The sequence below is a fragment of the Eretmochelys imbricata genome, chromosome 1 (genome assembly GCF_965152235.1).
Source record: "Eretmochelys imbricata isolate rEreImb1 chromosome 1, rEreImb1.hap1, whole genome shotgun sequence".
Classification (NCBI taxonomy): Eukaryota; Metazoa; Chordata; order Testudines; family Cheloniidae; genus Eretmochelys; species Eretmochelys imbricata.
Genome location: NC_135572.1, coordinates 162902368 through 162925236, shown reverse-complemented (window position 1 = coordinate 162925236; position 22869 = coordinate 162902368). Strand labels below are relative to the sequence as shown.

General features: G+C 41.1%; 1 protein-coding gene across 1 annotated transcript; it reads right to left on the bottom strand.

The window, feature by feature from the left end:
- Positions 1-645: 645 nt before the first annotated feature.
- On the bottom strand, positions 646-22204 carry VPS26C (VPS26 endosomal protein sorting factor C). Its single transcript, XM_077818495.1, is given in 9 exon segments — positions 646-948; positions 2444-2596; positions 2911-3061; positions 4006-4080; positions 7109-7189; positions 13411-13560; positions 14967-15110; positions 21898-21972; positions 21974-22204. Coding segments are annotated over 9 exon segments (1143 nt in total). The 3' UTR covers positions 646-865.
- Positions 22205-22869: the final 665 nt, after the last annotated feature.

Sequence of the window (22869 nt, the reverse complement as noted above, 5' to 3'; positions counted from 1 at the left end):
GGTAAAGAACTCAGGGGGGGAAGAAATTAACATGGAATGGCTAATCAAGCGCAGGACGTCTGCCACAACTGCAAGCTAGAACCTCTTTTGACAGGTTGGTCCTCGCACTGCAGTAGAACTTATGCAAGTAACTGACCAAGTTAATGAGAGTGTGATAGTTGTATCAACTTTGTTACAATAAAAAGCTTTAGCTCTGAGGTTGTTCCCCTGATTAATAGATTCACTTCCTAATTTAACTGAAACATACTTAGTTTCCTTTCACTTCATATCTTTGTGTGATGCTGATCCAATAACACTGTGTTCCAGTTCTGTAGCACCATTCATTAAAAGGTCTCAAAACATTTCTTGAACATTAGGTCTCCCAGCATCCATATGATGATGAGGCTTAGGAAACATCTAATCTCAGTCTCTCCTTCAAGGACCAATACATAGCAGGGCCGGTTAGCTGTTTAGATACAAGGATCCTTATAAAGGAAACATTTAAAGCGTTAGCACAAGTGTTAAATTATGAATTAATCATGGAAACTTACTGGGTGTTGTACACATGACAGGAATGTGTAAAATACATCCCTTAAGGGTTCTTAAGAAAAACAAATAGAGAAAGGGAGGCATGGCTGTCCAATTCAAAGAGATACCTGGCAGGAGTCTCAGCAGAAAAGCACATTCACTAATAATATGAGAAGATAGACAAAGTGTTTGGTAAGAGTTACAGAGAAATGCACTCCCTTCCAACACAGAAGTCAATAGTGGGATGAGCAAATGTTTTAGTCCTTCAATTAAAATAAGCTTGAAGATACGAACTGAATTTCCATTTGGTAGCTGAAGAATTTCCTTGTTCCTCCATTAGCAATTCTCCTCCGGATATTCACACCCTGCAGAGCTTCAGTGGGAAATTCTCTGTGATGAGGTGATCATCATGCAGGAGGACAACAATGTTAACTTCAAACTCTAGGGAAAAAGAGAGCTCTGGTATTAATTCAAATTGTACAGTAGAAACAATGATAATTCTGTGGCTCCTGCTCTCAGCTGCCTTCACCTTAGATAAATCTTTCAAGCTGTTTTTAGTGTTTAGGATTATCTGTTGCTAGATGATTCAACACTGCAGAAAACAACAGGGCACTATAAAATGACCAACTTCTCCAGCCTATTTGTCAGCATAAGTAGCTCCATAAAATATATGATTAATTGCATTAGTGGTAGCCACCTGTCTAGCCATAATTAGCTAGTAATTTACTGTTGGCATCATAGTAAGAAGTAGATCTTGAGGAGTAATTTGAAGGAGTTTAGGGTAGTAGTTCTCCAAATAAATCCATAGGAGGGCATTGCACATATAAGAGAAGCACAAAAATGGATGATCAAAGTTGTTGAAACAGAGGAAATGTAATTGGAGATGATACTAAGATACAGAGGTACATAAGTAGGGAGGAGCTAAATTGTGGAGGGTGCTAAACGCAAGCACAAAAAGCTTATGTAGTGGAAAAGGAGAAGCGATATAGGGGATAGATTCAAAAGAAGAAAACTTGGCTAGAACTATGGATTATGAAGATGATTTTAGCAGAAACGTTTCAAATGTCCATAAATGGAATATTTGATGAGGTTGTCAGGAAGGAGGGAGGCAACTGTAATATTCAGGAGGGGAAATAAGAGCCTAGACAAGAGTTTTTGTGGTGTGCATCGATGAAGAAACAATCTTAGCAACACTATGGAAGAAGAAGTTGACAGATTTGGATATGGCCTGGCTGTGAGTCAATAGAGTGGAGTCACAGACAACCCCCAACTTCCAGGCCTGAGTGACTGGGAGAACGGTGGGTGTGTCAGTGATGACAGAAAGGGATAATGGAAGGAAAGCATCACTTTTCAGCATTTTACCCTCAGAATTTCCTGCTGCTCTTGAGAGCTGTGGGTGTTCAGCATATTTAATCCCTACCGGATCTTTGCCATTAAAACTGCGTCTCCCAGAGAATTTTTCTGGTCACAACTAGTTTAGTTCTAGTTTAGACCACTTACGTACGAAACCACTAAGAGTAAGACAACAACAATATATGCTAGATCGAGAACTTAGTTCTGAATGGAGAAGGTTATAGCTAAAGGAATGGTATAGAGGTTTCTAATGAGACAAATTGCTTGGTATATTTAGTATTCCCTAAAGCTAGTGGCCTAACAGGCTTGGAGCCTGAGTCCTCTTTATCCACAACAGGTACAGTTCAAACAACAGTAGTGCTGATTTCCCCACATTGCTCTGGTAATATACTTCAACCCTGGTATAGGACCACCTCTGTTGGTAAGAAGGTTTCCTTGGTCTCCCTTGCAAAGCTGCTCATTAGTGTCAGTGGTGGTAGTTTGTATTGTGGCCCCTTGCCCACTAGAAACCAAACTGAAACTAGCAGCTTGTTTCACATGGATTCCGAAGGTACCAATATTTCAAAAATAGCTGGGTCCTTACCAACTCTGAAATTTGTAGTTTCCAACGTAGGGCAAGTGAACAGCCTGGGGAATACCATGTATATTGGAACAGACAAACTTCTGCAGACATCCCCATCAGCAATCTGAATATTCTGAATCTCTGTAGCATCTCTAGCATAACCTTCAGCACAACCTGGAGAAAACAAGTATTGGGGTGAACGAAAAAAAGTAGCACTAATTCTACTAGAAAGTTACTGAACATAGTTCAAAGGCTGGAGGCATTAGCCAAAAACCAAACACCCTTCCTTTTACCCATTAGAGCTTTGACTTTACCACTGTTTAACAATTACATCTATACACCCTAAAAAAAGATACTTTTGATACACAAAAAGTAGATTTTGCAAATCTACTACTGCTTTAGACAAGTGTGCTATGTCCATTTAGAATATAAATATTCAGATAACCAGTGTGGTATATTCAGATTTTAATTTACATGAAACAACCTACCACAGGTTTCCACACGTACTAACTGTAGTTCAATACTTTTGACTGCAGCTTCTGCATTCTCCACCACCAACTCCCCAATTAGTGGTTGTGTAATGATGCAGTTAGTCGAGTTGAGATGACCTTTGATGAGAAATTTTGGGAGCGAGGCTCTCTAAATGTAGAGTGGGAAAAAAAGTCACATGACTAATCACAAAAAGCATGGAGAATGCTAAGTAGGCAAAACCTCGCTTTGTGGAAAAAAGCAGCATAAGAATTACTGAAGTACATAAAAACCCTACATTAAAAGATTATTAAGGTTGGAAAGTCAGGACCCTTAAAAGTTAGAAAATGCCAGGATCAAGCTTGCCTGTGCAATGTTAATGGAGCCCCCTTGAGTGTAAGCATTGTGATACAGTCTTTAATTACATGGTAACATTTTTTCCCCCCCACTAGGTCCCTGCACAGGATGGACTGTGGATGAATCAGGATCTTGAGTGAAGGAGGCCGTTGCCTGTAGGACACCTGATTTATTTTTTGTGGCAGTTGGAAGGTGTTTAGTGAATGAGGCAGGGGATTGTAGGAAGAGAAAGGAGGGTTTCAGGGTTAAGGCAGTGAATGCTGCCCTGAGAACTGGACTCTATCGCTGCCTCTATCACCATATAGCTATGTGACACTGGGCAAGTCATTGAAGCCAAAAGTGATTGTGTGTTCCTCATTTTCTGGTGCTCAGCTTGAGATGCTGGGGTCTGATTTACAGAAGTGCTGAGCACTCACAGCTTCATCTGAAGTCAATGGGAGTTCTTGGCTACCATATTCCACTGACTTGGTTGGTTCCCAGTAAGGGGGAAATAAAAAAATAACGCGTAACCATTACTGAGGAAAGCTCTGTTAACAATACAGCATCAACACAAAAGAACAAGTGACAGTGCCGTCCATTAAACATGTTGCTCAGCATGTCAGGAATCAAAACTGGCAAAAGAGGAGAGGAAGAACTATGACTAGCTGTGGAGCAGAATCTAATAGTAGCCACTGATCTCACTCCTCACACCAATTCACACTGGAGACAAGAGAGTCACTCAACACCATTTAAAGCATTTTTTAAAACAAAAGGTTTACCTCTTTAACATTCTGTAAGGTTTCAGGTGTAATTGTGAAGTCCACTGGGCTTGGCATCAATTTCCCTTTCTGAGGCTGGAATGAAATGAAAAGGTAGGATCGATATTGGACACTCAGTATATAGAGTTTACATAATGTACACACATCGAATCATGAAAAGAATCCCTTTTCATACGCCATTACTTGCAAGACCAGTTTAGAAGCTGACCTAATCACTTTACAATGTCTAACTTTGAAATAGTCTTTAGAGAACTAAGTGTAATTCTTTTAATAAGAAATTGACCCATTTCATGGAAAGTCTATTAGACGTTGCAAGAAAACAGGACATGATTATGACATGGAACAAACAAGTCACCACGTGTTACAAAATAACCACATTTTGACATTCTAAACTATCCTTGCCATTACTGTAATAAACCATGACACGATATGAACTACTAGGCTACTGGTGCCTGCCCTGAGCATGCTGTGTTGTGAGTCACAAGGTTAAGTGCTCTAAACCAATAGCCAACTAATGCACACCTTACCATGCTGTTAAAGTAGGGCTCTTGATTTTACATATCAGTGCTGGCTTTTTTTAAAAAGTTTTGTGAGGTCTGATGCAATGTGTCCTTCCAGTATTACTCAGCCTTCCTAGTAAGCAGATTTGAGAAAATAGTAGGGAAAGTTATATATGCACTTCCTCTATTATCCTGAGCATATTGATTGTTTTTCTAACCCTCTCTATCTGAAGTTCCCTACCTGCACTATTTCAACTCCCTAACTCTGCCCAGCGAGAGCTCTTTTAGAAGCAGGTTATGGCCCAGTAGCTGTTTTTAACTTACTGGGTCAGATCCTCAGCTGGTGTAATTCAGTGTTGTTCCTCTGATTTTGCCAGCTGAGGACCCATGTTTTTTTTTTTTTTAAATATATATTTGGAATATTTAACAACCTTCTAGTTTAGGTTTTACTGTAGAAAGTAAGTTTAAAGTGACTTAAAAGGCCCTGAATTGCTGCTGAAATGGCAGTTTGACACTTTGTGCAGAAAGGAAAACATAATTGTCATTTTAAATCTTCAGTAACTGCCTCTCTTCACCCTCATCCCAATGAGGTGCCTTATGTTTGTTCAGCTCCATTCACATTTCAGCAAAGCTTCCATTTAAAATAAGTGTAAGGATTTGTTGTGTGCCAATCAGTGATGAGGGTCCCAGCTGTGCACTGTTGGGAGTTGGTGCAGTATTGTATCATCATCAGAAGGCCCAACTTGAATTTTGCAGTTGTTTTACTCTCCATTACTTTGAGTCCATAGTAGTTTGTGTACAACAGCAAAACTGGGAAACTGCCAGCCATAAATAAATACATATTTTCAGTAATGGGAAAATACAGTTGACGAATTCTGGCAAAGGAAATAAGGTTAAGGGAAATAATATTGTGTACTGACAGTGAGAATTTTATGTACAGTAGAACCTAATTAATTCACACTGACTGGGAATTACTGAATTTTGTGAACTAATGAGTGCTATACTCTGAACAAGAAATAAAGCAAGGATACTGCGTAATATGTAAGCTGCTCGTTATTTTGATAACTGTGGCTTATTTATAATACTTCATAATGTACTAGTAAATGTAGCATAGTATAATTTTTCATTTTACAAAATGTAGGAACAAGATCTCTACAGTGTCTTGCTATTAAATCTTTGCTGATAGGAGCAATTTTTGTGCAGATTATTGAAGTTCTACTGTATTCATTTTCATCACTGATGATGAGGGGAACAAAACATCTTTAAGTATATTAGAGCTCTTCTTAAAGAGCTCCTTACAGGAGTTAAGCATCATGTGTGTTCTAACAAGTTTTGGGTGGAAGCAAATGTATTTTGCTTGTTAAATTTGTGCAGATTATATTGCTTATACATGTGCTCTGCACACATCTATAATCAATAGATATCACAGTTGCACCCATTTTCATGATGAAAGGCAAAACATGCTCATGCCATACAGCTAAAAATGTGGGCCCTGATTCTGCAATAAATTTCACACAGGTGCAAGGGTCCACTTGCACAGAACTAACTGCAGAATCAAGGCATTAGTTACAATAGTCATTTCTGAGCCTACCACTATCTGTGAACAACTTGATGAGAACAACTTGTTTAGGACACCAGCTTTATGTGGTCCCTGTAGGTATGTCTACATTTCAATTAAGAACTAATGGCTGGCTGGAGTAGACATTCGGCTCTGGGACCCCCCAGAGTTTGAGCTCCAGCCCAAGCATCTACACTGCAATTAAACAGCCCTTTACCCCGAGCCCAAGTCAGCTGACACAAACCAGCTACAGGTGTCTAACTGCAGTGTAGTCAGACTCTAAGAGGCTGTAAACTTGTCTCCAACTTGATGCAGGCCTATTTCCACACCTAGAGTAAGGGACCTAAATCAATAATTTAGGCATTTGAATACAAGAGGCTTGATATCTTCCCTCCACAGATGCTGAGCACCCAAAGCTCTCAACCTCCAATGGGAGCTCAGGATGCTTAGCACCTGGGGGAGAGAGCATGAGAGAGAGAGAGATCAGGTCATCCAAAAGATACAGTACTTATGGGAGCACACATCACCACAGTATCTAGATACTGAGTAGAACAGTATGTATCTAGGAGATGAACTGAACAAGCAGGGAGAGAGAAGGGGAGGACTGAGTGAGGAAACAGGAGGTTTTCACAACAAAGCAAGCTCATCATCCAAAACATATTTGTGTCAGTTAGAAGAGTAAGTTTAAAAGAAGTTAAGGTGAAAAGGTTATCTAAAGTATAGCACAATGAGATCCTAGTTCATGTCTCGGCTGCTAGGTGCCACAGTAATACAAATAGTAACACAAATGCTTGAAACCTGAATATTGCTAACTTCAAAACATAAAAGAAAGCATGACACCAACCTTCCCTCCCTCCCTCCCCCCACCCCGCCCCTTAGGTCTTATGCCTTGTTAATATAGGAGGACACATACAAGTTACACCATTACATCTTGTGAACATCACCATAGAAGACTGGGCACCAAACTTTGCTAAACAGAACAAAACTGCAGAGGTGAAAATCTCAGCTAGTTGAGAGAGTTAAATATCTCTATATTCCAACTTACTGGTGAGTGGACAATGAATTCACAAGTCTTAGTCAGGTCCTTGGCCAGTAGAGATCGTCGCATATCACACCGAAGGGTATACTGTGAGAAAGAGTGGGGGATAGAAGAGTCTTATCAAAGCTTTCTTCCATCTCCAGCATGGACTTAGAGAGAAATCATTCTATAAACACAAAGTCTCACTGGCTATTTATATTAACATTCCATTTATAAGTAGTTTATTAAAAGGTCAGTAGACTACTTATATATTCTTCAATAAATTGTTAATCAATGGTTATAGAGTGCTGTAGAGTCCAACAGGTTGTTTATAACCATCAATATCAATGTAATACTCATGTATCTAACAACCCTATAACATCTATTAATCATTTATCAGTTCTTTATAAACTGTTGAATATCTGTACAGCAATAATGCTCTCAATTAGCAATCAGGACCAGGCCTGATTGCTCTCAATGCTGATCACATAATAGAAAGATATGTTCCCTACCCAGAACACTTTGCAATGCCCACCCTTCAATTCCCTTTCCTGATCTCCTTGGGGGATGAAATCCACCAATTGAAAATCACTGATCTAAGGTACCTGTCTGAGCCCAGTACAATCCAAGCATCTCATCATCTTTAGCGTTTTTTATCCTCACAACACCCCTGTAAGGTACGGAAGTAGCATTTTCCAGGTGGGGAACTAAAGCACAGAGATTGTAAGTGCCAAGGTCACATAAGAAGTCTGTAGCAGAGCAGAGAATTGAACCCTCATCTCTCAAATTCCTAACCACTGCAACAACTCAGGTCATCTTTTGGAATTGTATGAAATTAAAAAAAAAAAAATCTTTGATGGATTTTTCTGCTAATGACATCTTTGATTATTCTAAATGAGAATTAAAAAAATTATATACTGTTCACAATTTATGTTTACCTTACCTCTCAATTTGGACAATAAAAACATTTTAACCACTTCACTTTTTGGCTTTATAAATTGTTTTCATTTGATTTTTTTTATTTAAACTACTGAAACACTTTTAAGCAGCACATAGCTTCTTACCCAAAGCCTAAACATTGGATCAAATCTCCCCTGCACATCCATTTTAACAGATATTAATGTGTTCTATACAAAAACTGTTCTTGGAAGTCAGATTTCACTTTATTTCTGGGGTGGTACAGCAGTGCAGGAAACAATAACTCTGAAAGGTGGTGAAAAGCTAAGGAAAGGCCTGATCTGGACCTTTTTATTAAGTTTTATTTTGGACCGGGAGGGGGAATGGGTAACTGAGTAGGAGATAGGATAGGTGATAGGAGAATGGCCAAAGGTAACATATATACCAATAAAATCATACCTTACAAGACAATCCGTACTGATTATAAACAAAATATCTGGATTACAGAAAGCAACTCAACTTGTAGGCTGGTATTGTTTTGCAAAAGACGTGCCAGACAACAGATGTTATATTAGGAAGAAAGCCAAGGCGAGGACTAGGTAAAGGAAACACCAACATTAAGAAAAGGAAGCCTTTCACCATAAGCGCTGTCAATAGGATATAAAATTTAGAAACAAACTAGCCATATGCAAAGGTATATAGTTTAAGTAAATATCATCAAAGTCTACTGTTGACTGGCATGACTAACAATTACACATGCTTTTTCTTTTTTGAAGGGTAGAGGGACGTACTGTGAAGAAGCCCAGAGTAAATGTAGGGAATTCAGAGACTTAAGTTCAATACGAGACAACTGATTTAGATAATCTGTAGAAAAAGGAATTTTTCTCCTCTTTTAAAAAGAAAACAAACTGATAGCTCACCCATAATGCCAATCTGTAAATACATTAATTTGTTTTTAAAATATCAGGTATTTTCCTTTATCCCTATCACTAACAGGTCAATTAAATAATAATTAAATAATTTCAGAGGATAAGTTCCTCAGCTCTGCAAAGCACAGAGAGCAAACAGGTCTCTACATCGCTGTTTCTGGTTGGGAGAAAGGATAAACTCCTTTTACAGCTGCTTTCTCAATATAAATGAACCTTTGGCAAGGTTAGTATTGAAAATGGAGTAATGACTCTTCAAGCAGAAGAGGGAAGGATGATCACTGCTTGGCTATGTTGGAAAGTCTGATGTACAAGATCACACTGTTTGCTCTGCAAAAGGGGAAAATATCTAAAATATGCATATGCATACATAAGACAGACTAGAATGAGTTTTATTCTGGCAATATAGTTGCTTATCATATTTCTATCCAAGGCTTTTTACGAATAGGTGTTGTCTCATGACATAAGTCTCTTGTCTGTTTTTTCTGGTAACTAACTCTTGAATTTAAAATGCTTAATGAAAGATTTAGTATCCTACTGCCAGGAAGTTAGAAAAACAAATTACAAAAAAACAGAATACTACCTTAAAGCAGCTGCTGCAGCTGAATGAGAAGCTATTTGCATGAACATACAACAGGATTCATAATGAACAGATACACCAATTATACTTATGATGGAAAATCCTGATAATATGCATGATCATAACAGTAGAAATAACATGATGGAAAAGAGATAATAGTCTGCTGAGTCAAATGACCTTTCAGCTTTTATCAATAAGTGCATAAAAAGAGTCAGAAAAAGAACTGGGAAGATTCTTTCAGATACCTGGGATCAACAGAAGAGTCTGTGTGAAAAATAATTTAAGTACCACAAGCATGCTCAGTGCTCAACACCTTCTCCCACCCCTCAAGAAAAATATGGGTCATGCCTGAAGAAGTTTAAAATAGGAGGCCAGATATTGCTCCCATTGAAGTCAGTGGACAATATGCCCATTAACTTAACTGAATCCAGGATTTGGGCCAAAAATTAGAGATGAAAGAGATGTGACTTGGTCACTCCTAGTATATCCCCTTGCCAAAGCAGAACTGTTCCCTTTCTATATTTTTTAGTGTTTTTCCCAGTCTAGTTTTAAGTGATTCAATAATTCAAGCAATTGTGCTTCCTTCCTTTACTTGACACTTTAGCAGACATCACTGTTAAGAAGTTATTCCCTGATATTAAAAATCTCTTTACTCTTAAATTGTATTCCTTGGATAATTCTAAACAGTACCTCCCCTTCCTTGATACTTACACCCTACAATTAATTGCAGACTTCTGTCTTGCCTTATTTGTAGTTTACCCAACTGCACTCTTGGCCTGCAAACCTGCAGGTGAGTCCATGTGGGTGGATACTTATGCCTGTATGGATGCTCCTTGGAGTCAATGGAACTCTGCCCATATGGATCTAGCTGCAGGATTGAGAGCATAAGGTATCTCCCCCCACCTAAAAATTTACTTCAAAGCCAGTCCCTTTGTCTCTAGTTTTTGTTACAATCATAACCATCTTTTAATGGACCAAGGTGCCCATTATGGAATGCAGTATTCTAGCGGTTGTCTCATCAGTACTTTATAGGTTGGAATTAAATCTGTCTTATCTGGGACATGGTATCTGTGTATGCAGCATTTTATAGTTATACTCTGAATATTCTTGAAATTATTTTTGACATCTCAACAGGTTGATAAAATACACTTTCATCAAGAGTGTTCTGTGCAAGTCCGGTTCAGTTATAAAAAGTAAGTTTTTATTAGTTTATTTTGTACTATATACTCACTGCAATGGCTGGGGGGGGCAGATGTGAAGATTTTGGTGATTCTTTACTAGTACTCTAGTGCAAAGCATCTCTCTGAAGGTAATTTGTTTTAATGGATTCCTCTGAGCTTTATCTTGATAAACATAAAATTTCTCGGGGGGGGGGGGGGGTAGGGAGTCTCTCACTAGTACAAAAAAATATATATGTTCAAGACCAGATTTTCAAAATGCCTCCTTACATCACATTAACCAGAGGAAAACTTTTCAGTTAGAAACGCCCCCACCTAATATTAATGCAACATTATGGTAAAAACATTTAATACAAAAATCAAAAGATTCAAAGCTGTATTCCCACAGTAACTGTCTGCCTAAACGTGTATACAATGTGGTAGCTAATCTGTTGCTACATAAAGTCATAGGAAATATGCACAAGCAAAGAGGTTTGGTTTCTAAGGGACCACAGCTTTCAATTTTGTGGCTTGTATGTGTAAAACTCAGCTGTGATATTACATGGCCATACTTCTACTTGGCACTAAAGGTAACAGAGGTGCAGCCCTTATTCATGAACCAAATTCATGTCATTCACCACTCCTTATACTATAAAAGTAATTATAGATTACAATTAACTGATGGATTATTAAGTCCTCCTGTAATAGTCTGCATACACCCTTCTCCTCCTCCTCCTCTTCTTCTTCTTGTAAGATTTACTCAATAAGATGTAATGCAGAAATATTTTTCTGTCCCCTTTCATTTCAGACAAGTTACCAAGATTCATAAGAGACTTCTCCTCAAAAAAAGGAATTAGGAAAAACTGTACCTGACCCTGGGAAAGAAAGGAGAGAGACTGCATCATCTTATGCAGCAAGCTGCCACCAAAGCAGGAATGGATGTTGGTGACATATGAGCATAGGATATCAGATTCCAAAACAGCGTGTAGCCCTGTCCTGAGTGAATTTGTACTCCTCTCTAACAGATAAGTGAGGGGTCAATCTGTTTTGGTATTTTTAAAAAAAGTATCTTGGCAACACTTGTGTAACTTGTCATGTTCAAGTTTCATCGAAAGACACTTAACTGTAAGCACTTTCTTTTGGGGTATAATACTATAGACAGTGCATAAAATGGGAGATACAAGTTACTACATAATAAAGTAAGAGTTAGAAAATATTATAATGTACACAAAAGAAACTGTCACAGGTGTAGCTACTCCACTGCATTCCCTGCTGGCTGAGCATGGCACTGCAAGCGCTTCCTGCCTCAGTTCACAAGATGTGGCAGCCATTCCAGAGCAGGGCAGCCCATGCCATAAGCTTGTCATCAGTCTTTAAACAGTTAAATTCTGAATTTGGCCGTCTCTGCCATTAAACAAACTAACAAATAAATGTAAGAGGCAAGCACTTGGTCACTTTAAGTCAAGGCCCTGATCTGGACCTGGCGTTCTGGGATAGGACAGAGGAAATGCTCCTCAGCATATCTCACCCAGCACTCCCCTTGTGAGGGAACAGGAAAGCTTTCTTAACTGATCTGCTGGCTCCTGATTGGCCAATGTCTCCTCCTGGCCCTTCTCGGCTTCTGGGGAACCGAGTCTTGCTGGTAGCCTGACTTGAGTGGGTTTTCCTTGAGTTGGGGAGTGATGGAGGTAGTGTCACATTGCTGACCCCTCCAGCAGGGAGGAGAGAAGGTCTCACAGACCCCATCCTATAAACTAATAACAGCTCCTACATGAAATGAAGGGACTAAAGAAAGAGTTTTAACTCAGGCAATGTATCTTATTAACCATTAAATGTGTAAAACAGGTATAATACAATATCCTGTGCTAGGATATCACTGTCACACTATACTTCATATTTGAACCTACTGAATGAATCAATCCCTCTTGATTCTAAATTTATAAAATGGCCCTACATTAAAAAAAAAACCCAAAATATAGATGTGAAAGGGTGAAGAACAGTATAAATTCCTTCTTTGTTTTTAAGACAAAACTTATTTCAAGCAAAAACAAAAACAAAAAACCCCAGTAACTTTGTTTGTTCTTCTTTCTTACATTTCCAAGGCTGTATCTGATGATCCTTGCAACAGGGGATATAAGTAACACAAAAACCAAAACTCCTACTTAGGAAAAAACAATCCCAAATATTTTGTTTTAAAAGTGCAAGCATAATTTTTAAGCCTATGGAGATTTTATATAATCTCCTGATAATGTTTTGAGATCTTAAAAGGGCTGTTATGCCATGTTTGGAAAGAAATCCAAAGTGTTTCTCTTCACACAGGCCTTCCACTGTCTCTGAAGTACTAAATCCTGGAGACTTAGCTAATGGGACAATTTTTGTTCGGTCTCAACAGCTGTGAGCTGAAAGGAATTGTGAAACTTTTGACTCAATTTAAGCCATGTAAAGTACACCCAAATACCACAATGATGGATGTTTGGGAAATGTTTGAACCAATATATAATCTTTTCCTACTAGAGTTTCAGTAAATTTAAAAAATCCCCCACAGCTGGAACATGAATTTTAATTTAAAGGACCTTTAATTTTTAGTTACTGTACATGAACATTGCAATAACTTCACAAAATTGACAAAACCAAAAATATTGATAACATACAGTTATGGTACCACCAGATAGTTTCCTCCCACAGTGCAATTAGAGAAGTTTCTCAGAGTATAGTTCCTGCAGACAATGCAAGTTCATCACATTTTCCCTACGCAGAAAACTGTCTCACCTGAATATTGACAAACACACCATGATATGTCTCGTATAGAACTTTGTTGCCCTTCGCTTGCAATGGAAGCTCAAAAGGAATTTCTGTTTTGCCGCTGGGAAGTTTTCCTGGTTTTACCATTTCTATGGTACTGTTGATAACTTGAATAGGCTGTAAAGATAAACATTGAGAAGTTTAAAATAAAGCAGTCTGCTTCATAACGGCCCAATAACAGAGCCACATGAAACCCTATCAGCCTTTCCAAATATCTCAAAATTCAAGTGTCTGTGTCCCCTACAAACAATTCTTTACAAACTCATACTGTGGTAAAAAGTGGTCTTACTTAATGTTTCTTACCATGACAGTCTGTACATTTTTTTGCATCCGTGTCAGACTGGTGGCTAAGCCCATTAAGAAGCTAACAAGTAGAACCTAGTACACTTTTGAAAGCAGTACATTTCTTGTTCCATTATCAAAATCACAAACCTTAAACAGCAGAAGGAGTCTGTATGTGTATATGCCAGTTGAGCTGTTAGCTCTTGGAGGGAAGAAGGGCTCCCAAAGGTAAACTATATATTTAACATCAGAATGTTGTTGGAACAATGACAAACTATGGTTTGGCGCTCGACTGGAGAAGCATGCAAAATCTCATGAAATATGCCTCCATCAATTAAAAGACAACAGAGTAGGAACAGCAAAAATAAATAAATAAATAAAATACATGCACTCCCAGAGCAGAGAAATTAGTTTAATATCAAATAGAGCATTGACAAACATTTTATTTTCCCTTATGGTTTGAAAAGAAAAATGAAAAATCACTTTTGTTTTAAATTGCTGCAACACCCAATGCCAATGATAAGACAATGGCCCCCAATTACTGTTCGAAGGTCATTTGTCTAATCAAGCAACTTACATTTGAAGTTAAAAAACTTCAAAAGCTGAAATGGAATTAAAATTTCTATTCTGATTGCTTGAAAATGCTTTGTTGGGGAAAACATGGATCTCCCTTAAGTTTGGAACTATTCAAACCTGGGGTTTTGGCTCATCTCTGCTAACACATGAAGCAGAATAGACTGACGGAGGCTCTCTTTCTTTTCAGAGTAAGTATTTCTCACCTCCTCTCAAAAGTAAACTACCAAGCTGCTTAGGGCTCACATTTGGAAGAGATATTTTATATAACTAAAAACAGGCTTCTCATTGCAGCTTTGCTTGGAGCCCTCACATTCACTCTATTTATAAGAATTCAGTTCTAGAACAGTTTTACTCATTTTCCCCTTGCAGGACTGTGCTTCTCACGCCAGTTACAGCTACATGCAAATGGCATGGCACATTACAGCAGTAAATATCCTGACAAAGTTTCTTTAACTCTGTGGTTACTTAGGCTGGGTCTGTCTTAAAACATTTTTCTGCCTCTGAAGCTCACAGTGTAATGCTAGATAATGGCAGTGATTGGGAAAATATTAAACTACCTGCATGCACTGAAGTAAGACACAACCATAAAGAAGTAGAATTACTAAGGAGAGATTTGGTTTAGACACAACTTTTGTATCCAAGAAACCAATCTACGTATTTCTTACCTTAACAGAGTTATAGAAAGCTTCAAACACACCAACGCTTTTGGCACTGAGCTGCAAATTTACTGATCCTTCCATCGTTAAGGAGACACCCTGGTGTTGGACTGCATCTTTGCTTGTTATGACCACCACTCCAGAAAGAACTTCCTAACAAGGAAAAGGTGACAAGTAAAACATATTGATTTTATCAGTTTCTTCTCTTGCTAGAATTCAGACTGCAGTGGCACCCAAAGTATGTTAGGTGATTTCCCAGTGCCAAGGAAGACAGTTCCTGCCTCACAAAACACACAGTCTGAAAAGACATATTGATGGAGGAGGCGGCAGGGGAAAAGGTTACAAAATACAAGTTAAGTGATCAAGGTGATGGCAAGCAGAAGTCTCTTTAAACTCCACTCCCACCCAATCTGCTTCCAGAATTCAAATCTCTCTTCTTCCCCTTACCCCAACTCAAATTTTGTTCCAGCATCTGTATGCTCCTCCCTCCTAGTCTTCAAAATCTTTCCGCCACATAAATGAGCAATTTACTTATAAATAAATGACATGTGTAAATAGATGGCTTGGTCAGCTAGCTTCTATGGGTGTTGAAGAAGCGGTCCTTCAGAAGGGATTTAAATGAGGAGAGGGGATTGCTCTGCAGACCTGTTCAAGGAAGGTAATAATACATAGCAGCAGGGGAAAAGTATTGTTGTAAAAGAAGTGGACAAACAGGACTTCACAGCTGTTGTTTCAAGTGGAGTGGAGGTGAAGTGAAGAAGGGGGGAGTAGCAACATAAAAAAAAAAAATGGATAAATTGAAAGGGATAAACCTAGGCAGGATATTGAAGATGATCATAAGAAGTCTGAACTTAATATGGTGAAGTCAGTGGAAGGATCAAAGAAGCAAGGACAGCAGAGTGTTGATCTGGTCAGAATGGTGGGCAAAGTCTTAGCAGATGTATTTTGTATGGACTCCAGGGGCTGATGTGGGTCCTGGGAGCCCGATGAAGAGTAGGTTACAGTAATCAAAGTGGAAAATGATGAGCATGTGAGCTTCAGTTAATGCTGAAGTTGTAATGGTTCAATATGATTGTACTTCACACCAGTTAAGAAATACAGTTACATAATGCTCAGCTGGTAGCTGCCAGGGCATCAGTACTTTTCCCTTAACAGTGGAGAAGTGTCAGTACTAAACAGAAATTGGGTCACAAGTCTGATGTAATAAAGGTTTAGAGAAAGGAATTGCAGTAGCAATTCAGGGATCACAGCATGAGAAGCTGAAGCACAGGAAGCCAGAAGTGGACCTGCAGGAATTAAGAAACGTAGCTATCGTAGGAAGTGCTGGTATAATTGGGCAGTGAAGAAAAACTGATCTAACAGAGTAGAAACACTCAGAAACAGCTGTTTGCTGCTGCTGGCGGGTTTAGTCTGCAGCTGTTTGCATTTGGACGGGATCTCCCTAGCACACGAGTGCTATGGCTCTACCCAGTCATCATAATGCAGCATCAAATATGTCATCTTATTCAGCAACTCTCTCATTACTAGAAAAAAAGAAAAGGAGGACTTGTGGCACTTTAGAGACTAACCAATTTATTTGAGCATAAGCTTTCGTGAGCTACAGCTCACTTCATCGGATGCATTCAGTGGAAAATGAATGCATCCGATGAAGTGAGCTGTAGCTCACGAAAGCTTATGCTCAGATAAATTGGTTAGTCTCTAAAGTGCCACAAGTCCTCCTTTTCTTTTTGCGGATACAGACTTAACACAGCTGCTACTCTGAAACCTCTCATTACTAGGCTGCTCAAAGGCTCACCCAAAAGGTCCCACCCTAGCCTCAGGGAAGTTCACAATCTGCTGAATTCCAGTCTCAGAGGTCCATGACTTTCTGGGACTATTTCTCACTACAAGACTGACTGAAAATTCTTTCTGTCTTTCGCTCCTTGGATTGTTCCCTTTGTCTATAGGGCCTTTATTGACTAAGGAAGCCAGAGCTGCTTGCCTGTTCCTTAGTCCATCCCCCTTTCTCGGTATTTTCCCTGCCAGGAGCTTTCCCCACAAACTAGCAAAGTGATTTTTTGTTCCATCTGCCCTAAAGAGCTTGTTATTCCAGACCAACACCTTGTGGCAACAGGCAGACAGTTTTTATTAGTGTGCAAATCCTTAGCCATACTCTTACTTTCCCCAAATATACCCTGTTATTGGAGCTATTGTTGTTAGATTCAGACTTAGAGGACATTTCATTTCTTTCTTCTCCAAAACACACACTTTTGGGATTTTGTTATGGCAAAACACCTTCCTGTCCTCTCTGTCTACTCACACTTCTTGCTGAGTGCTTGTCCTTGCTATGCAAGTCAGCATAGAAAGGGCATTTTCTGTGCTGAAATTCATTTTGTCACTTCACGACTGACTGAGTTCTGGAGCATGTTATTTGCATGCACCAGTACAACTTTGTGTAAAAAAAAATATTTTTTTCTACACAAAGAAATATTTATCAGTGTATTTTTTGCTAGGAGTTACATACTCTTATGCTTGCATTGACACATTAATCTCCAGAAACATATCTGAAAATGTTCAAATGGTGGCTAAATTAGAATGATGGTTCGGTAACTAAGTTAGTGTCTGAACCGGAACCGAACTGGACACTTAGGAAATACCTATGAACCCAAACCAGAATGGAACCAAAATTTTTAATATTTCAATGCCCTGGTTTCATCTGCCTATCTGATACCTACCCTGTAAGCTTTTTGAAGCAGAGGACTGTCTTTTTTGTTACTTGTCTAGCATGATGATCCTCAATGGGGGATTCTAGGTGTTAAAGGAATATATATAAAAATAAATAGATAAAATAAATAATGGAGCTGTGACCTCCTTTTGAATTGCATAATTGATACATGGTAGCTGCTAATGAAAAAAGGATCATATACTCAGTGTAGGAATTGTTCCAATCATTTTAAGAGTTCCCTTTTTTGAGATGAATTTTGAGGTGTATTTGAGAGAGCAGAAATTGAATGTCACAACACTGGACCAAAGCGAGGGTAGTGCTAAGTACCTGTAACTCCCTTTGAATTCAACATGAAAGGTATCTTTTCATTTCCAACGTTGCCAAAAAGACAATGAAAAGATTCCAGAAACAAGAGAAATATACAAGAAAAGGAAACTTAAGTAATGAACTTTAGGTCTTCCCAAAAGGAAGTAGGATGTCAAGCAACACTGGTTCACTGGAACCAACTTCAGAATGAAGAGCTCACTCTAGCAAAATAAAACAGCAAATCAAAAAGCTCAGTAAGACATTATTTCTGAACCGTAGCCTATACGAAAACCGTATATATAGTACATTAGTGTAAAAAAACCCAAAGTTTTCACACTTAGATGCTATAATGTCTAGTGCATTAGTGTAACATGCGCAAAGTCTACAGTTAAGATTACCTTACACTTTCACCTATAATCCCCTATTTTCAGTTACTTATAACTTTAACCATTTAGGCTGAGAATCTCAATGCCAGTTCTCTGCTTCAGGCTAAGATTTTCCAGCCATTTTCAGCAAAAACAGTTCAACCTTGTCTGATAATGAGGTTAGGGGAAAATAAGGAGTTTTTCCAATGTTAAAAAAATATTTTCCAACAGTTTCTTTTAGGAGCTTTAGCGCTTTCAGAGTGTTGCCCAGGAACTTGATGTTTACCAGGGCAGTGCTCAGGTTAGAACTACTTTTTGCTGTCCCCATGAAAAACCAACCCAGAACTGGAAAAATTAAGATACAGTTTTTAAAAGTCTTTTTGTTTGTTTTTGCAAATGTTCAGTGGAACATGTCTGAGGCTTTCAACTAAAAATCTCTGAACATTCCATCTACATTGAGCATGCCCCAACCCCAAAGATCTTTAATATGCTGGCAACCCTGACATGTCCAAAGGCACAGACTACAACTTCAGAGAGGGGAAGGGCTTAGTAGCAGCTGCTGCCCTTTTCAACTAGGGGAAGGCAAGGGCTAAAGTAAGTGGGACAAGAATTCCCCCACATTTTCCCTCCCTCCACTACTTAGCTGGCATAAGTAGTGCTCCTCTTCCTGTTTCATTCTGCTTTAACCATTGGGGAAAGGTGTGATCAGTACCAGGAAGGAATTATGAGTCTCAGATCTTCCACTGACTGGTGTTAATAATTTGGTGCACTTTACAGCTTTCATAATTGAGCAAGGCCTCATTCCCTTACCTTAGGTTGATACTTGCATGCCTCCTAACAGTGGGTAGGTCTACACTGAGATAAAAAAAACCCCACAGCAGAGCCCAGGTCAGCTGACTTGGGCTCACAGGGCTTGGTCTGTGGGTCTACAAACCTGCAGTGTAGACATTCAGAGCTCAGGATGCAGCCTAAACTCAAGACCCTCCTCTTCATCGGGTCTCAGAGCCCAGGCCCCAATCAGAGCCCCAACATCTACACTACAATTTTATAGCCTTTCAGCCCGAGCCCCACAAGCCCAAGTCAGCTGTCCCAGGTCAGCCACGGGTCTTTTATTGCAGCGTAGACATATCCTGAGAGGTAGGACAAAGTTGCTTCTGGCAGAATTGGGAACAGATTCTGAAGGCCAGATTTTGTGCTGCATCGCAGATGGCACAGCACTGAAGTCAGAGCCAGAGGAAGGTGGTGATGGGAGAGGTAGCTTTAAGCTACCTTTATGCTTCTGATAGTCTAGATTGTTCTAAAATCCAGTAATGCCCCCAGAATAAATTAGAGTGATCTCTGGAGCTGTTCCAACTTAAGGCATCCTTATCCAGGTATCTATGGGCATCTCTACAGCCCAAAACTGCCAAAACATTCTATTCTTCTACCAATCCCTTCCACCTCCAGCATGGCCCTATTCAGATATAAACTTTGCACAGGACGGACTGTGATTGAGGCAGAGGGTTGCAAGAAGAGAAAAGATGTTCCCTTGCATTTAAAACACTGGAATGCGAGGCAAAATAACGGGGTTCTACCGGTGGCTCTGCCGCAGAATTCCTATGCAATACAGAGCAAGTTTATAATAATAGATATGCATAAGGGTGCCCAGTTCAGGTAGCCCAAGGAACCTTCATACTGTCATTTCCTAACTTTGAAGTGCTTGACGTTGCAACCTTGTTATTTTAACATAGTTTTTATATATAATTATATTAGTGACAAAAATATGCAGCAAGCTGTAATGGTTAATTAAGGCATTAGTATATCTGCCTAAAATCCAAACGCAGTTTCAATTGGATTTGGTAATTTGTTTTCTCCATCTTAACTACTGTGTAATATTGCCACCTGCAGTTACATAGCTAGACAGCACTACTTGGGTGCAACATGAGCATTCGTAGGTGAAAGGATTCCTATACAAGTACTGTTTGTGAAAGCATATTTTGGGATTCTTTGGAATGAAAGGTGCTATAAATAAAAGACATTATTACCACTGGCTAATGTCAGCGTAAAGTGTGGTGACAAGTGACTTTCTAAAAAAAGAACAGAAAACCTACACCATGCAAGTAACTCCCATGATTAATTAAAACAGATTTATTTTTAACTTACTGACTATTCCTAGGGATACCTGATCAAAGATGCATACAGTATCTCTAGTACAGCACTCAGCGAACTAAATAGTTCTTTCAACATTGTGTTCTCAGATCATTCTGCTCTCCTGTCTAGTCAGTGTACTAAAGGTAACTTTGTTGAATACATTTCCTTTAATCTCTTTAAAGTGGCAACATAGAAACACAGCCAGACCCTTAATTTAAAAAAAAACAAAAACAAAAACAAAAAAAACCCTGATTTGTTCTTTATAAGCAAGAGGGAATCCCTAGCTCAGTGGTTTGAGCATTAGCCTGCTAAACCCAGAGTTGTGAGTTCAATCCTTGAGGGGGCCATGTAGGGATCTGGGGCAAAAATTGGGGATTGGTCCTCCTTTAAAGCAGGGGGTTGGACTAGATGACCTCTTGAGGTCCCTTCCAACCCTAATATTCTATTATAATGATTTAAATGCAATTACTGACTGCTTCAGCTAAAACTGATCAGCAATGAAACATCAAGTAAGCATTCTTAACTGTTTTTGGTTCAATGTAGCTGCAGAGACTAAGACTAAGTGCTGTCAATGGTTCTGGACTGGAGAACCCTCACCTCAAATTAGTCACCAGTGTCCCTGCACAAAAAAAGGAAATACACTACCCCGAATAACAAAAGCCACATTTACATTCCATGCTCCCTGTCACAACCTTCAACAAAGCTGTTACTTGTTTTCCAATTCAAAAGTCTGTGGTATATAAAAAAAAATTAAGTTTGGGGACAGCATAAACATAAATACAATTTAATATCAAAATAATTGACAGTAGGTCAGCGAGTCTGAGGGGACTGTGGAAGGGGAATAACCGAGTGTATAAATCGGAGGTCTGATGTGCCATGTAAACTACAAGGTTTCAGAGTGGCATCTTTCCGAAAAGATCAGTATAATGCAGGATTTCCACATAGGCACCTGTTCATTTTGCAACGGATAAAAGGTGGGATAGGCTAGAAGGGTGGAAGTTTGTTATTTAAGACATCGCAAGAGAACAAACCCATTCCATTTTCCGCGGGCGGCCGGGCGGCCGGGCGGGGGGAAGCGGAAGTCAGAAGGCAGGTGCTCCGTCATCCGTTACTTGCCCGATGGCTGGTAAGACGCCGGGAAGGTACAGGACCAGTCCCCTCTACCGGCGAGGGACAGGCAGGCGGCGCCCCAGACCCGCGGCCAGGCAGCGCCGGGAACCCGGCCCCCCAGGCGGCCAGGGAGAGAGGAGCTGGGCGGGCGCAGCGCGGGCTTGCATCAAGCCGGGGAGGGGGGACCCCAGCTGGGCCGGGCGAGGCGTTTTGATTCCGGCGCCGGCCCGCGCTTCACCCTGGGGCTGGAGCAGGGGCGGGAGGCGCCAGAGACCCCCCGCCCCCGCGAGCCCGGTCCCCGGCCTCCTCGGGACTCGACGGTTACCGAGGCGGGCAACGGGCGTCCCGCCGCCAGGCTCCGCGGCCCCCCCTCCGGAGCCAGCGCGGGCAGCGGCAGCGCGCCGGGCCCCGCACTCACCCCGCAGAGATAGACCTTGTTGGCCCGTTTGAGCTTGATGTCCAGAGCGGCCCCCATCGCTCCGCTTCCCAGCCCCGCCCCCTGCCCGTCCAGTCACGTGACCGCCCACGTGCTCCGGGCGCGGGACTCCTGGCTTGTGTCCTCCCACCCTGTGGGGCGCGCCATTTACATCCGGGTCATCAGCGCCCTCCCCCCCCCTCGCGCCCCACGCCATTTGTAGCCCTAGCTAATCGCATCCTTATACAACATGGCTCTGCCCGTTCCCTGGTAGTCATAGCAACGGTGGAATTAGCCGCGGCGGGACCCTCGCCCTCTGTTCTCTACGTCACAAGGGGGGCAGAGTCGAGCAGGCGTCTACCAGACGGCGGACTACAGTTACCAGCATGCAGCGCGGCCCGAGGGGACTGAAACCTTCAGCGTGTCACCCCAAGCCGCAGCGGTGCATGCTGGGAGCTGTAGTGCTGGGGCCGCGTTGCGTGCCGGGTGGTGGGGCTAGGTCAGCCTGGGCTGGCTGCGCAGAGGCCGGGCCCGGGCGGTCGGCTACGGAGTCGGACGCAGGGTGGGGCCTGTCCTTGTTGGCGGGGGAGGCGTCGGGGCCCAGGCGTGGGCCCTGCTGCTGAGGGAGTCGCGGGCGGCTGCGAAGCCTGGGGCGGGGGTGGCCTGGAACCGCTGCGGCCCCCCGGGAGGGAAGAGATCAGGGGGACGTAGCAGAGGCGGCCGCGTCTTCCTCCGGCCCTGCGGAAACCCGCCCGAAGCCGCGGCTTCGTTCAGCCTGTCCCTGAAAGCGGGGCCCGCCTGCCCCGCCCAGAGCAGCGCCGGCGCCCGCTGGGCTCGGCGGAGTTGCCTCGGGCCGGGGGGGAGCGCAGCCGCGCAGGCGGG